At 39.0% G+C, this 15134-nt stretch overlaps 1 protein-coding gene across 10 annotated transcripts in view; it reads left to right on the top strand.

Annotated features, from left to right (window-relative positions):
* LOC147375312 (BEN domain-containing protein 5) overlaps positions 1–15134 on the top strand; it is a 1469512-nt gene that overhangs the window by 108219 nt on the left and 1346159 nt on the right. For 2 of the 10 annotated variants that reach the window (XM_086387390.1, XM_086387403.1), the window contains exon 1: positions 5770–14164. The exons of the other annotated variants lie outside the window; for them this stretch is intronic. In XM_086387390.1, coding sequence (XP_086243516.1) covers positions 14005–14164 — 160 coding nt within the window. In that variant the 5' untranslated portion in view covers positions 5770–14004. Of the gene's footprint in view, positions 1–5769; positions 14165–15134 lie in introns of those variants that run through there. 10 annotated transcript variants of the gene reach the window in all.

Genomic DNA, 15134 nt, shown 5'->3' with positions numbered 1-15134 from the left:
GAAAGCTGAGTGCTGAAGAATTGATGCTTTTGAACTGTGGTGTTGGAGAAGAGAGTCCCTTGGACTGCAAGAAGATCCAACCAGTCCATTCTAAAGGAGATCAGCCCTGGGATTTCTTTGGAAGGAATGATGCTAAAGCTGAAACTCCAGTACTTTGGTCACCTCATGCAAAGAGTTGACTCATTGGCAAAGACTCTGATGCTGGGAGGGATTGGGAGCAGGAGGAGAAGGGGACGACAGAGGATGAGATGGCTGGATGGCATCACTGACTCAATGGACGTGAGTCTGAGTGAACTCCGGGAGTTGGTAATGGACAGGGAGGCCTGGCGTGCTGCAATTCATGGGGTCGCAAAGAGTCGGACATGACTGAGTGACTGAACTGAACTGAATGATTTATGAAAAACAAACTTTTGTTAAGTATCCTTATTTTTTGAAAGCATTACTAAGAACTTGGGTGAGGTGGAAACTTTTTAATAGCCAAAATAGTTATAAAATACATTCACTAAATTTCATGCACCTTACTGTTTAGTGGAGACACTTAGAATTTCTTTCTTTTTATTTAGATGCAGTTCTAACTGGCTTGATAATATGGGCTTTCAGCTCAGGAAATTTGCAGACAAGGTGGAGTCAGAGAGGATAGGAATGCTCTTTGGTCAGAAATTAAATGCTGACATGCTGACAGAAGGGAAGAGGCAGGAAATATAAAAGTAAACAACTAAATTTAAATATGTAATCATCAGGATATCTGTTCTATATCATCAAGATAGATTAAATTATGTACAAGATAATTTTAAAAAGACTTCCAGTAAAAATAGAGATGTCCCTATATACCATTATATCTTTATCTTTACAGTCAGCTTTATATCCTCACTACTTCAGCAGGATAGTTTGCCAGGGATTTGGTAATGTAATTCAGTGGTCTTGTTTTAGCCCTTGATTCCTGTGCAGCATATGCTTCTCTAAGGATCACTCTTACTTTTTGCCACTCCCTTCCCCAGTAGTGTTGGCTATACCATCCTCATTTCCTTCATCTCTGACTGACCTGACTTGTTTTCATCCACACATGACCCTAAAGATAGTCTCTAACATTTAATTCACCTATCTTTAATCTTTGTAAATCTTGACTATCATTATCTAATAATTCACCATTCATTCATCCATTGAGCATTATAATTATGCTCATTAAATATCCTGAATCCATTACTTTATTTCTATCTGCCTTCCTCATTCAAATGACCAACATCTGTCATTGGAACTATAGTTCCTCTTGCTTCCTTTCACTCATGTTCCACTCCCAGTGCCATTATCCATTCTCAACACTGCATGTGATCCTTTAAAAACTCAAATCCAATCTTATCCCTTCATTATTTAAAGCATTTCATTGCTTTTGCATCAGAGTTAGAATAAAACTTACACTCCTTGTCCTAAGAAGTGTACAGATCTGGCCTTTGACTACTTTTCTGACTTCATCTTATGCCATTCTCCCTCTTTTCAATAATGCTATCATCACAATACTGACACCTCATCCCCCTTCACCATCGTCTTTACATCTTAGCATTCAGGTCTCAGCTTACATATTGCTTCCTCAAAAAGGCCTTCTCTGAGTAGCCAGTCTTACGTAGTCACCTGTTGCTCTATCATATCATCTGTTTTTATTCTGTGTCTATTCATTTACATCTTTCTTTATCTGTTGCCTCTACAATAAGAAAAGTTACTTTGTTTGCTCTATCACTAGAGCCTGACTTGTAATCAGATCAGATCAGTCACTCAGTTGTGTCCAACTCTTTGCGACCCCATGAATTGCAGCACACCAGGCCTCCCTGTCCATCACCAACTCCTGGAGTTCACTCAGACTCATGTCCATCGAGTCAGTGATGCCATCCAGCCATCTCATCCTCTGTCGTCCCCTTCTCCTCTTGCCCCCAATCCCTCCCAGCATCAGAGTCTTTTCCAAAGAGTCAACTCTTCGCATGAGGTGGCCAGAGTACTGGAGTTTCAGCTTTAGCATCATTCCTTCCAAAGAAATCCCAAGGCTGATCTTCAGAATGGACTGGTTGGATCTCCTTGCAGTCCAAGGGACTCTCAAGAGTCTTCTCCAACACCACAGTTCAAAGCATCAATTCTTCAGCTCTCAGCCTTCTTCACAGTCCAACTCTCACATCCATACATGACCACAGGAAAAACCATAGCCTTGACTAGACGAACCTTTTTTGGCAAAGTAATGTCTCTGCTTTTGAATATGCTATCTAGGTTGGTCATAACTTTCCTTCCAAGGAGTAAGCGTCTTTTAATTTCATGGCTGCAGTCACCATCTGTAGTGATTTTGGACTTTTAATAGGCATTCAATAACTTATCTGCCAGAAGGATGAACGAATTATATGGCAGATACCGAATGTACAGAGATAATAGTAGTAAGTAGTTATTAGCCTTTACTGGATCAGAGGTGTTTTTGAGAATCTGATGAAAACTATGAATTATATCTTCCAAGATAAATGCACTTATGTACATAAATAAAAAATTGCCTAAAAATTAGAACGCTTGATTTATTGAGTACTTACTGTTTGTTGAGAATTTTACTAATGTCCCTGCCCTTTTAGAGACTGTGGAATAAACGTTTATTAAGTAATAATCTTTATATTATTATTAGAGCCAGACATGACTGAGCAACTACCACTTTCACTTCTTTACTTTCTTTCAGAGAATATTAGTCAGTCTTGAACTCTGAGACACTAGTCCCGTATTTTAATTTATCTGATTGTGTCTCTAGCTAGACGATATATTGTTAAACTGGACATTCTCCCGAACCAAACTTGCCATTTTCTAACTTAAAAAAGAAAGACACTGATTGAGAGGCTTTTTTTTTTTTTTTTTTTAATTTCAAAACTTCCAGTGCCTTCCTGTTAATCTAGAGTCATCTTTGGCTTTCCTTTGCCACCCTAATCCCATCACCCACTATTTTGTTACTCTACCTCATGTTTAAGAGATAAAGATGGAGAAGTACTATACAGTCAACAAAAACAAGACTGGGAGCTGAATGGGGTTGGATCATGAACTCCTTATTGCAAAATTCACTTAAATTGAAGAAAGTAGGGAAAACCACTAGACCATTCAGGTATGACCTAAATCAAATCCCTTATGATTATACAGTGGAAGTGACAAATAGACTCAAGGGATTAGATCTGATAGACAGAGTGCCTGAAGAACTATGGACTAAGGTTTGTGACATTGTACAGGAAGCAGTGATCAAGAACATCCCCAAGAAAAAGAAATGCAGAAAGGCAAAATGGTTGTCTGAGGAGGCCTTACAAATAGCTGAGAAAAGAAGAGAAGTGAAAGGCAAAGGAGAAAAGGAAAGATATACCCATTTGAATGCACAGTTCTAAAGAACAGCAAGGAGAGATAAGAAAGCCTTCCTAACTGAACAATGCAAAGAAATAGAGGAAAACAATAGAATGGAAAAGACTAGAGATATCTTAAAGAAACTTAGAGATACCAAGGGAACATTTCATGCAAAGATGGGCACAATAAAGGACAGAAATCGTATGGTCCTAACAGAAGCAGAAGATATTAAGAAGAGGTGGCAAGAATACACAGAAGAACTATACAAAAAAGATCTTCATGACCCAGATAATCATGATGGTGTGATCACTCACCGAGAGCCAGACATCCTAGAATGTGAAGTCAGGTGGGCCTTAGGAAGCATCACTAGGAACAAAGCTAGTGGAGGTGATGGATTTCCAGTTGAGCTATTTCAAATCCTAAAAGATGATGCTGTGAAAGTGCTGCACTCAATATGCTAGGAAATTTGGAAAACTCAGCAGTAACCACAGGACTGGAAAAGGTCAGTTTTCATTCCTATCTCAAAGAAAGGCAATGCCAAAGAATGTTCAAACTACCACACAATTGCACTCATCTCACCCGCTAGTAAAGTAATGCTGAAAATTCTCCAAATGTGGCTTCAACAATACACAAATTGAGAACTTCCAAATTTTCAAGGTGGATTTAGAAAAGGCAGAGGAACCAGAGATCAAATTGCCAACATCTGCTGGATCATAGAAAAAGCAAGAGAGTTCCAGGAGAATATCTATTTCTGCTTTATTGACTACACCAAAGCCTTTGACTGTGGATTACAAAAAGCTGTGGAAATTCTGAAAGAGATGGGAATCCCAGACCACCTTACCTGCCTCTTGAAAAATCTGCATGCAGGTCAAGAAGCAACAGTTAGAACTGGACATGGAACAATAGACTGGTTCCAAATTGGGAAAGGCTGTATATTGTCACCCTGCTTATTTAACTTCTCTGCAGAGTACATCATGTGAAATGCTGGGCTGGATGAAGCACAAGCTGGACTCAAGATTGCTGGAAGAAATTTCAATAACCTCAGATATGCAGATGACACCACCCTTATGGCAGAAAAAGAAGAAGCTAAAGAGCCTCTTGATGAAAGTGAAAGAGGAGAGTGAAAAAGTTGGCTTAAAGCTCAACATTCAGAAAACTAAGATCATGGCATCCGGTCCCATCACTTCATGGCAAATAGATGGGGAAACAATGGAAACAGTGAGAGACTTTATTTTTTGGGGGGCTCCAAAATCACTGCAGATGGTGCTTGCAGCCATGAAATTAAAAGACACTTGGTCCGTGGAAGAAAAGCTATGACCAACTAGACAACGTATTAAAAAGTAGGCGAAAGTCCATCCAGTCAAGGCTATGGTTTTTCCATTAGTCATGTATGGATGTCAGAGTTGGACTATAAAGAAAGCACCAACGAATTGATGCTTTTGAATTTTGGTGTTGGAGAAGACTCTTGAGAGTCTCTTGGACTGCAAGATCAAACCAGTGAATCCTAAAGGAAATCAACCCTGAATATTCATTGGAAGGACTGATGCTGAAACTGAAGTTGCAATACTTTGGCCACCTGATGCAAAACACTGACTCCTTGGAAAAGACTATGATGCTGGGAAAGATTGAAGGCAGGAGGAGAAGGGACGACAGAGAATGAGATGCTTGGGTGGTATCACTGATGCAATGGACATGAGTTTGAGTAAGCTCTGGGAGTTGATGACAGATAGGGAAGGCTCATGTGCTGTAGTCCATGGGATCACAAAGAGTCAGACATGACTGAGTGACTGAACTGAACCTCATGTTTGTAAAATCTATATTATTATCACTCTACTAAGAAATTTTTTAGACATTCTGTTTTTCACTTCATTCATCTCCATAAAATTTTAATGTCACAGATATACTATATGTCTCTTTATGTAGTGTAGTCTTTTGGAGGACTGTAACTCATTTTAACATCTAAAATTTATTTGACTTCTCAGATACTACTGTTGAAGAGAACATGTACTCTTACTGTATGATCTTATGTATCAGTTCAGATTAGTCATTCAGTCATGTCCAACTCTTTGCAACCCCATGGACTGCAGCATGCCAGGCTTCTCTGTCGATTACCAACTCCTGGAGCTTGCTGAAACTCATGTCCATCAAGTTGGTGATTCCATCCAACCATCTTATCCTCTGTCGTCCCCTTCTACTCCCCATATCTCATGTATACATTTTTATTTTCATCCTATTGAAAGTGAAAATGAAAGTGTTCATCACTCAGTCTTGTCTGACTCTCTGCGAATCAATGGATTGTAGCCCACCAGGCTTCTCTGTCCATGGGATTCTTCAGGCAAGAAACTGGAGTGGGTTGCCATTTCCTCCTCCAGGGGATCCTCTCCAACTAGAGATCAAACCCGGATCTCCTGCACTGCAAGAAGATTTTTTTTTTTTTTTCTAATTTTATTTTATTTTTAAACTTTACATAATTGTATTAGTTTTGCCAAATATCAAAATGAATCCGCCACAGGTATACATGTGTTCCCCATCCCGAACCCTCCTCCCTCCTCCTTCCCCATACCATCCCTCTGGGCCGTCCCAGTGCACCAGCCCCAAGCATCCAGCATCCTGCATCGAACCTGGACTGGCAACTCGTTTCCTACATGATATTTTACATGTTTCATTGCCATTCTCCCAAATCTTCCCACCCTCTCCCTCTCCCACAGAGTCCATAAGACTGTTCTATACATCAGTGTCTCTTTTGCTGTCTTGTACACCGGGTTATTGTTACCATCTTTCTAAATTCCATATATATGCGTTAGTATACTGTATTTATGTTTTTCCTTCTGGCTTACTTCACTCTGTATAATAGGCTCCAGTTTCATCCACCTCATTAGAACTGATTCAAATGTATTCTTTTTAATGGCTGAGTAATACTCCATTGTGTATATGTACCACAGCTTTCTTATCCATTCATCTGCTGATGGACATCTAGGTTGCTTCCATGTCTTGGCTATTATAAACAGTGCTGCGATGAACATTGGGGTACACGTGTCTCTTTCCCTTCTGGTTTCCTCAGTGTGTATGCCCAGCAGTGGGGTTGCTGGATCATAAGGCAGTTCTATTTCCAGTTTTTTAAGGAATCTCCACACTGTTCTCCATAGTGGCTGTACTAGTTTGCATTCCCACCAACAGTGTAAGAGGGTTCCCTTTTCTCCACACCCTCTCCAGCATTTATTATTTGTAGACTTTTGGATCGCAGCCATTCTGACTGGTGTGAAATGGTACCTCATAGTGGTTTTGATTTGCATTTCTCTGATAATGAGTGATGTTGAGCATCTTTTCATGTGTTTGTTAGCCATCTATATGTCTTCTTTGGAGAAATGTCTATTTAGTTCTTTGGCCCATTTTTTGATTGCGTCGTTTATTTTTCTGGAGTTGAGCTGTAGGAGTTGCTTGTATATTTTTGAGATTAGTTGTTTGTCGGTTGCTTCATTTGCTATTATTTTCTCCCATTCTGAAGGCTGTCTTTTCACCTTGCTAATAGTTTCCTTTGATGTGCAGAAGCTTTTAAGGTTAATTAGGTCCCATTTGTTTATTTTTGCTTTTATTTCCAATATTCTGGGAGGTGGGTCATAGAGGATCCTGCTGTGATGTATGTCGGAGAGTGTTTTGCCTATGTTCTCCTCTAGGAGTTTTATAGTTTCTGGTCTTACGTTTAGATCTTTAATCCATTTTGAGTTTATTTTTGTGTATGGTGTTAGAAGGTGGTCCAGTTTCATTCTTTTACAAGTGGTTGACCAGATTTCCCAGCACCACTTGTTAAAGAGATTGTCTTTAATCCATTGTATATTCTTGCCTCCTTTGTCAAAGATAAGGTGTCCATATGTGCGTGGATTTATCTCTGGGCTTTCTATTTTATTCCATTGATCAATATGTCTGTCTTTGTGCCAGTACCATACTGTCTTGATAACTGTGGCTTTGTAGTAGAGCCTGAAGTCAGGTAGGTTGATTCCTCCAATTCCATTCTTCTTTCTCAAGATCGCTTTGGTTATTCGAGGTTTTTTGTTTTTCCATACAAATTGTGAAATTATTTGTTCTAGCTCTGTGAAGAATACTGTTGGTAGCTTGATAGGGATTGCGTTGAATCTATAAATTGCTTTGGGTAGTATACTCATTTTCACTATATTGATTCTTCCAATCCATGAACATGGTATATTTCTCCATCTGTTAGTGTCCTCTTTGATTTCTTTCACCAGTGTTTTATAGTTTTCTATATATAGGTCTTTAGTTTCTTTAGGTAGATATATTCCTAAGTATTTTATTCTTTCCGTTGCAATGGTGAATGGAATTGTTTCCTTAATTTCTCTTTCTGTTTTCTCATTATTAGTGTATAGGAATGCAAGGGATTTCTGTGTGTTGATTTTATATCCTGCAACTTTACTATAGTCATTGATTAGTTCTAGTAATTTTCTGGTGGAGTCTTTAGGGTTTTCTATGTAGAGGATCATGTCATCTGCAAATAGTGAGAGTTTTACTTCTTCTTTTCCAATTTGGATTCCTTTTATTTCTTTTTCTGCTCTGATTGCTGTGGCCAAAACTTCCAAAACTATGTTGAATAGTAATGGTGAAAGTGGGCACCCTTGCCTTGTTCCTGACTTTAGGGGAAATGCTTTCAATTTTTCACCATTGAGGATAATGTTTGCTGTGGGTTTGTCATATATAGCTTTTATTATGCTGAGGTATGTTCCTTCTATTCCTGCTTTCTGGAGAGTTTTTATCATAAATGGATGTTGAATTTTGTCAAAGGCTTTCTCTGCATCTATTGAGATAATCATATGGTTTTTATTTTTCAATTTGTTAATGTGGTGTATTACATTGATTGATTTGCGGATATTGAAGAATCCTTGTATCCCTGGGATAAATCCCACTTGATCATGGTGTATGATCTTTTTAATGTGTTGTTGGATTCTGATTGCTAGAATTTTGTTAAGAATTTTTGCATCTATGTTCATCAGTGATATTGGCCTGTAGTTTTCTTTTTTTGTGGCATCTTTGTCAGGTTTTGGTATTAGGGTGATGGTGGCCTCATAGAATGTGTTTGGAAGTTTACCTTCCTCTGCAATTTTCTGGAAGAGTTTGAGCAGGATAGGTGTTAGCTCTTCTCTAAATTTTTGGTAGAATTCAGCTGTGAAGCCGTCTGGACCGGGGCTTTTGTTTGCTGGAAGATTTTTGATTGCAGTTTCAATTTCTATGCTTGTGATGGGTCTGTTAAGATTTTCTATTTCTTCCTGGTCCAGTTTTGGAAAGTTGTACTTTTCTAAGAATTTGTCCATTTCTTCCACGTTGTCCTTTTTATTGGCATATAATTGTTGATAGTAGTCTCTTATGATCCTTTGTATTTCTGTGTTGTCTGTTGTGATCTCTCCATTTTCATTTCTAATTTTGTTGATTTGATTTTTCTCCCTTTGTTTCTTGATGAGTCTGGCTAATGGTTTAATTTTATTTGTCCTTTCAAAGAACCAGCTTTTGGTTTTGTTGATTTTTGCTATGGTCTCTTTTGTTTCTTTTGCATTTATTTCTGCTCTAATTTTTAAGATTTCTTTCCTTCTACTAACCCTGGGGTTCTTCATTTCTTCCTTTTCTAGTTGCTTTAGGTGTTGAGTTAGGTTATTTATTTGACTTTTTTCTTGTTTCTTGAGGTTTGCCTGTATTGCTATGAACTTTCCCCTTAGGACTGCTTTTACTGTGTCCCACAGGTTTTGGGTTGTTGTGTTTTCATTTTCATTCGTTTCTATGCAAATTTTGATTTCTTTTTTGATTTCTTCTGTGATTTGTTGGTTATTCAGCAGTGTGTTGTTCATCCTCCATATGTTGGAATTTTTAATAGTTTTTCTCCTGTAATTGAGATCTAATCTTACTGCATTGTGGTCAGAAAAAATGCTTGGAATGATTTCTATTTTTTTGAATTTACCAAGGCTAGCTTTATGGCCCAGGATGTGATCTATCCTGGAGAAGGTTCCATGTGCGCTTGAGAAAAAGGTGAAATTCATTGTTTTGGGATGAAATGTCCTATAGATATCAATTAGGTCTAACTGGTCTATTGTATCGTTTAAAGTTGTGTTTCATTGTTAATTTTCTGTTTAGTTGATCTATCCATAGGTGTAAGTGGGGTATTAAAGTGTCCCACTATTATTGTGTTATTGTTAATTTCTCCTTTCATACTTGTTAGCATTTGTCTTACGTACTGTGGTGCTCCCGTGTTGGGTGCATATATATTTATAATTGTTATATCTTCTTGGATTGATCCTTTGATCATTATGTAGTGACCTTCTTTGTCTCTTTTCACAGCCTTTGTTTTAAAGTCTATTTTATCTGATATGAGTATTGCTACTCCTGCTTTCTTTTGGTCCCTATTTGCATGGAAAATCTTTTTCCAGCCCTTCACTTTCAGTCTGTATGTGTCCCCTGTTTTGAGGTGGGTCTCTTGTATACAACATATGTAGGGGTCTTGTTTTTGTATCCATTCAGCCAGTCTTTGTCTTTTGGTTGGGGCATTCAACCCATTTACGTTTAAGGTAATTACTGATAAGTATGATCCCGTTGCCATTTACTTTATTGTTTTGGGTTCGAGTTTATACACCGTTTTTGTGTTTCCTGTCTAGAGAATATCCTTTAGTATTTGTTGGAGAGCTGGTTTGGTGGTGCAGAATTCTCTCAGCTTTTGCTTGTCTGTAAAGCTTTTGATTTCTCCTTCATATTTGAATGAGATCCTTGCTGGGTACAATAATCTGGGGTGTAGGTTATTTTCTTTCATCATTTTAAGTATGTCTTGCCATTCCCTCCTGGCTTGAAGAGTTTCTATTGAAAGATCAGCTGTTATCCTTATGGGAATTCCCTTGTGTGTTATTTGTTGTTTTTCCCTTGCTGCTTTTAATATTTTTTCTTTGTGTTTGATCTTTGTTAATTTGATTAATATGTGTCTTGGGGTGTTTCTCCTTGGGTTTATCCTGTTTGGGACTCTCTGGGTTTCTTGTACTTGGGTGATTATTTCCTTCCCCATTTTAGGGAAGTTTTCCACTATTATCTCCTCAAGTATTTTCTCATGGTCTTTCTTTTTGTCTTCTTCTTCTGGAACCCCTATGATTCGAATGTTGTAGCGTTTAATATTGTCCTGGAGGTCTCTGAGATTGTCCTCATTTCTTTTAATTCATTTTTCTTTTATCCTCTCTGATTCATGTATTTCTACCATTCTATCTTCTAATTCACTAATCCTGTCTTCTGCCTCTGTTATTCTACTATTTGTTGCCTCCAGAGTGTTTTTAATTTCATTTATTGCATTATTCATTATATATTGACTCTTTTTTATTTCTTCTAGGTCCTTGTTAAACCTTTCTTGCATCTTCTCAATCCTTGTCTCCAGGCTATTTATCTGTGATTCCATTTTAGTTTCAAGATTTTGGATCAATTTCACTATCATTATTCGGAATTCTTTATCAGGTAGATTCCCTATCTCTTCCTCTTTTGTTTGGTTTGGTGGGCATTTATCCTGTTCTTTTATCTGCTGAGTATTCCTCTGTCTCTTCATCTTGTTTAAATTGCTGAGTTTGGGGTGTCCTTTCTGTATTCTGGCAGTTTGTGGAGTTCTCTTTATTGTGGCATTTCCTCACTGTGTGTGGGTTTGTACAGGTGGCTTGTCAAGGTTTCCTGGTTAAGGAAGCTTGTGTCGGTGTTCTGGTGGGTGGAGCTGTATTTCTTCTCTCTGGAGTGCAATGAAATGTCCAGTAATGAGTTATGAGATGTCTATAGTTTTGGGGTGACTTTGGGCAGCCTGTATCTTGAAGCTCAGGGCTGTGTTCCTTTGTTGCTGGAGAATTTGCTTGGTATGTCTTGCCCTGGAACTTACTGGCTCTTGTGTGGTGCTTGGTTTCAGTGTCGGCATGGAGGCATTTGATGAGCTCCTGTCAATTAATGTTCCTTGGAGTCAGGAGTTCCCTGGAGTCAGGGTTTGGACTTAAGTCTCCTGCTTCCGGTTATCGGTCTTATTTTTACAGTAGTTTCAAAACTTCTCCTTCTATACAGCACCATTGATAAAACATCTACATTAAAGATGAAAAGTTTCTCTACAGTGAGGGTCACTCAGAGAGGTTCACAGGGTTACATGGAGAAGAGAAGAGGGAGGAGGGAGTTAGAGGTGACCCAAATGAGATGAGGTGAATCAATAGTGGAGAGAGTGGGCTAGCCAGTAGTCACTTCCTTATGTGCACTCCACAACTGGACCACTCAGAGATGTTCATGGGGTTATACAGAGAAGAGAAGAAGGAGGAAGGTAACAGAGGTGGCCAGAAGGATAAAAGGGGGGAATGAAAAGGAGGGAGACAGATCCAGCCAGTAATCAGTTCCCTAAGTGTTCTCCACTGTCTGGAACACACAGAAATTCACAGAGTTGGGTAGAGTAGAGAGGGGTTAGGGAGGAGACACAGGCGACCTGGTGGAGAAAAAGGAGAGTCCAAAGGGAGAGAGAGCAGTCAAGCCAGTTATCTCACTCCCTAGTGAAAAATGGGTCCTGAAGATTGGGTCCTTAAAGGTACAAAATTGGTAACAAATACATAAAAGCAAAAATTAAAAATCTAGAGTAGAGTTTGGAATTTCAAAAATACGATGTTAAAGAAAAGAAGAAGGAAAAGAAAGAGAGAAAAAACGAACAAACAAAAACAAACAAGGTCGTGAAAATTATAAAGAAAGTACAGGTACAAAATTGATAACTAATACCAGAAAGCAAAAATTAAAAATCTAGAGTAGAGTTTGGAATTTCAAAAATACAATGTTAAAAAAAAAAGAAGAAGAAGAAGAAAAATAAAGAGAGAAAACAAACAAACAAATACGAACAATGTCACAAAAATTATAAAGAAAATACAGGTACAAAATTGATATCAAATACCAAAAAGCATAAATTAAAAATCTAGAGTAAAGTTTGGAATTTCAGATATACAATGTTATATAAAAGAAGAAGAGAAAGAAACAGAGAAGAAGAAAAAAAAAGTCACAGAAATTATATAAAAAAAAACTATAGGTACAAAATTGATAACATATACCAAAAAGCGAAAATTAAAAATCTAGAGTAGAGTTTGGAATTTCAAAAATACAATGTTAAAGAAAAGAAGAAAAAAACAATAACAAAAAAAAACAACAAAAAAAAACAAGGTCAAAAAATTATAAAATATATATATATGAAGTTTGCTGAAGAAGAAAAAAATAGGGTCTTTTTTTTTTTTTTGCAAAGTAATAGGTTATAAAAGTGAAAATTAAAGGAACAATAGAGGACTTAAAAAAAGTTTTTTTTAATTAAAAAAAAAGAAAGAATGATCGTAAAAATAATAAAAATATATCTAGGACTTTTTTTTTTTTTTTTTTTGTGGGTGTTGTGGATTCAGTTCATTTTTGGCTAGTTCCTTGGTCAGATTTATATTTCTCAAGATCTATAGGCCCCTTCCTATGTAGTCCGTAGTAACCACAGGGTTTTGATCTATTGCCTGTAGCTTCCAAGGCATTTCCCTCTGTTATATCTTCTGTTTGCTAGTCTCTTCAGTATCTGGTTTCCACCCTGACACAAAGGGCACGGTGGAGGACACTTTTTTTTTTTTTTTTAGGCTTACTTGTTCAGTCGCGCTGTGGGGAGGGAGGGAGGGGTGCTGCAAACAAATAACACTGGCGTGGGCTCGCAGTGCCTCAGCCACCCTGGGTCTGCCCCGGCTCAGGGCGCGTGTAGCCTCCCTGTCCACACTGCTCGGACTCTAGGTTGTTCCGCCGGGAACAATCCGAGGCTGGCCCTGGGCTGCATGCACCTCCCAGGTCCAAGCCGCTCAGGTTCAGGCACTCGGGTAGTCCTCAGAGGCGCAGACTCAGTTGGGCCTGCGTTTTGTGCTCTTCCCAGGTCCGAGCAGCTCAGGTGATGAGGTGTTTGGCGAGCGCCAATGCTGCGACTTATCGCCTCCCTGCCGCTCGGTCATCTGGGTGTAAAACCGGCGCACCTTCTCAGGCAGATGTTGACCGTCCAGACCCCCAAGAAGTTTTAGTTAGCAAAGAAGCCTGCTTACAGTTTTATAGATAATGTCTCTCTGGGGCTGCGATTGCCCCCTTCCGGCTCTGGCTGCCTGTCACCGGAGGGGGAAGATCTGCAGCCGGCTATCTCTGTTCAGTCCTTTGTTCCGTGCGCGGGCCTGGCGGTCTTAGGTTAGGGCTGGCTTTTCGCGTGATAGATATCCCACAGTCTGGTTTGCTAGCCCAAATTATTTCGCTCAGATAGCGCTCAGGGTATTCAGGCCAGATTCTTACTCTCAGCGATGCAGCCCACGCCGTGCCTCCCTGCCCAGCCCCCGCTTGCTAATGGCGGATGCAGGCGTCTGAGCTGCTTCTCCGCTGGGGGAGTTACCATAGGGCTCGCAATCTGCGAGTTTTAATTGTTTATTTATTTTTTCTCCCTGTTATGTTGCCCTCTGTGCTTCCAAAGCTCGGCACAGATTCGGCAGTGAGAAGGTTTCCTGGTGTTTGGAAACTTCTCTCTTTTTCAGATTCCCTTCCCGGGACGGAACTCCGTCCCTCCCTCTTTTGTCTCTTTTTTTTTGTTTTTAATATTTTTTCCTACCTCCTTTCGAAGAGTTGGGTTGCTTTTCTGGGTGCCTGATGTCCTCTGCCGGCATTCAGAAGTTGTTTTGTGGAATTTACTCGACGTTTAAATGCTCTTTTGATGAATTTGTGGGGGAGAAAGCGTTCTCCCCGTCCTACTCCTCCGCCATCTTGGCTCCTCTCCTGCAAGAAGATTCTTTACCATCTGAGCTACCAGGTGAGAATCCTATATCCAGTATTAAATTCTTATTATTTTGACTTTGATTATGATATTCTTTTTGTTTGAGAGTTCTGTCCCATATTTTATTTGAAATTAGATCCATCTTTAAGGCCCCACATCCAGGCTAACTTTTTCCATGAACTTTATTTTTTTATAATTATTTACTTATTTATTTTTGGACTTGCTCGGTGTTCATTGCTGTGCTTTTTCTACTTGGGGTAAATGGGAGCTGTTCTCTGAGGTGCACAGGCTTCTCATTGAAGTGGCTTCTCTTGTTGTGGACATAGGCTCTAGGCGCACAGGCTTCAGCAGTTGCAAACGTGGGCCCAGTTGTTGTAGCCTGTGGGCCCTCGAGTGTGGGCTCAGTATTTGTGGCACAGGGGGCTTAGTTGCTCTGCAGCATGTGGAATCTTCCTGGGCCAGGGATCAAATCTGTGTGCCCTGCATTGGCAGGTGGATTCTTGTCCACTGTACCACCAGGGAAGTCCCTCCACGAACTTTGTAAAGATCCTCTTCTTTAATGATACTTACAGCTGCATATGACTTTTCCATTTTCCAGTTTCCAATTGCAACTTTATTTATATTTGTATAAATGCATTTTTATTTTTGTCTGCAATCACAGGCTCCTTGAGGGCAGGAACCATGATTTCTTTTCTTTTCTTCAGTGGCTACTTAAAACAGTAGTAACTTTTCTTTATTAGGTACTTAAAACATCTATGTATAAATGTATAAATGACTATTACTTTAAAATGAAAGTGTTGGTATTAAAATATTTGGTAGGTTTCTGCTCAGAATCCTCATTCTCTCTTGGTTTAGTGAAACATTTTTTCTGTAATCTCCTGTTCTCCTGTCTTTGTCTTCTTTGTCCATACAGGCATGAAATTATTAAAGATGAGATCATGGAAACTTGATATGGTTCCTTGCTTTAACATCAGCTCACATTTATATTGGCTATTCTAAAGGACAC

This window comes from Bos grunniens, chromosome 3, assembly GCF_055505025.1.
Source record: "Bos grunniens cultivar Pamir isolate PY7600 chromosome 3, Bosgru_T2T1.0, whole genome shotgun sequence".
In the NCBI taxonomy this organism is placed as follows: Eukaryota; Metazoa; Chordata; class Mammalia; order Artiodactyla; family Bovidae; genus Bos; species Bos grunniens.
Note: the sequence above shows the minus strand (reverse complement) of the source record. Positions and strands in the feature narration are given on the sequence as shown.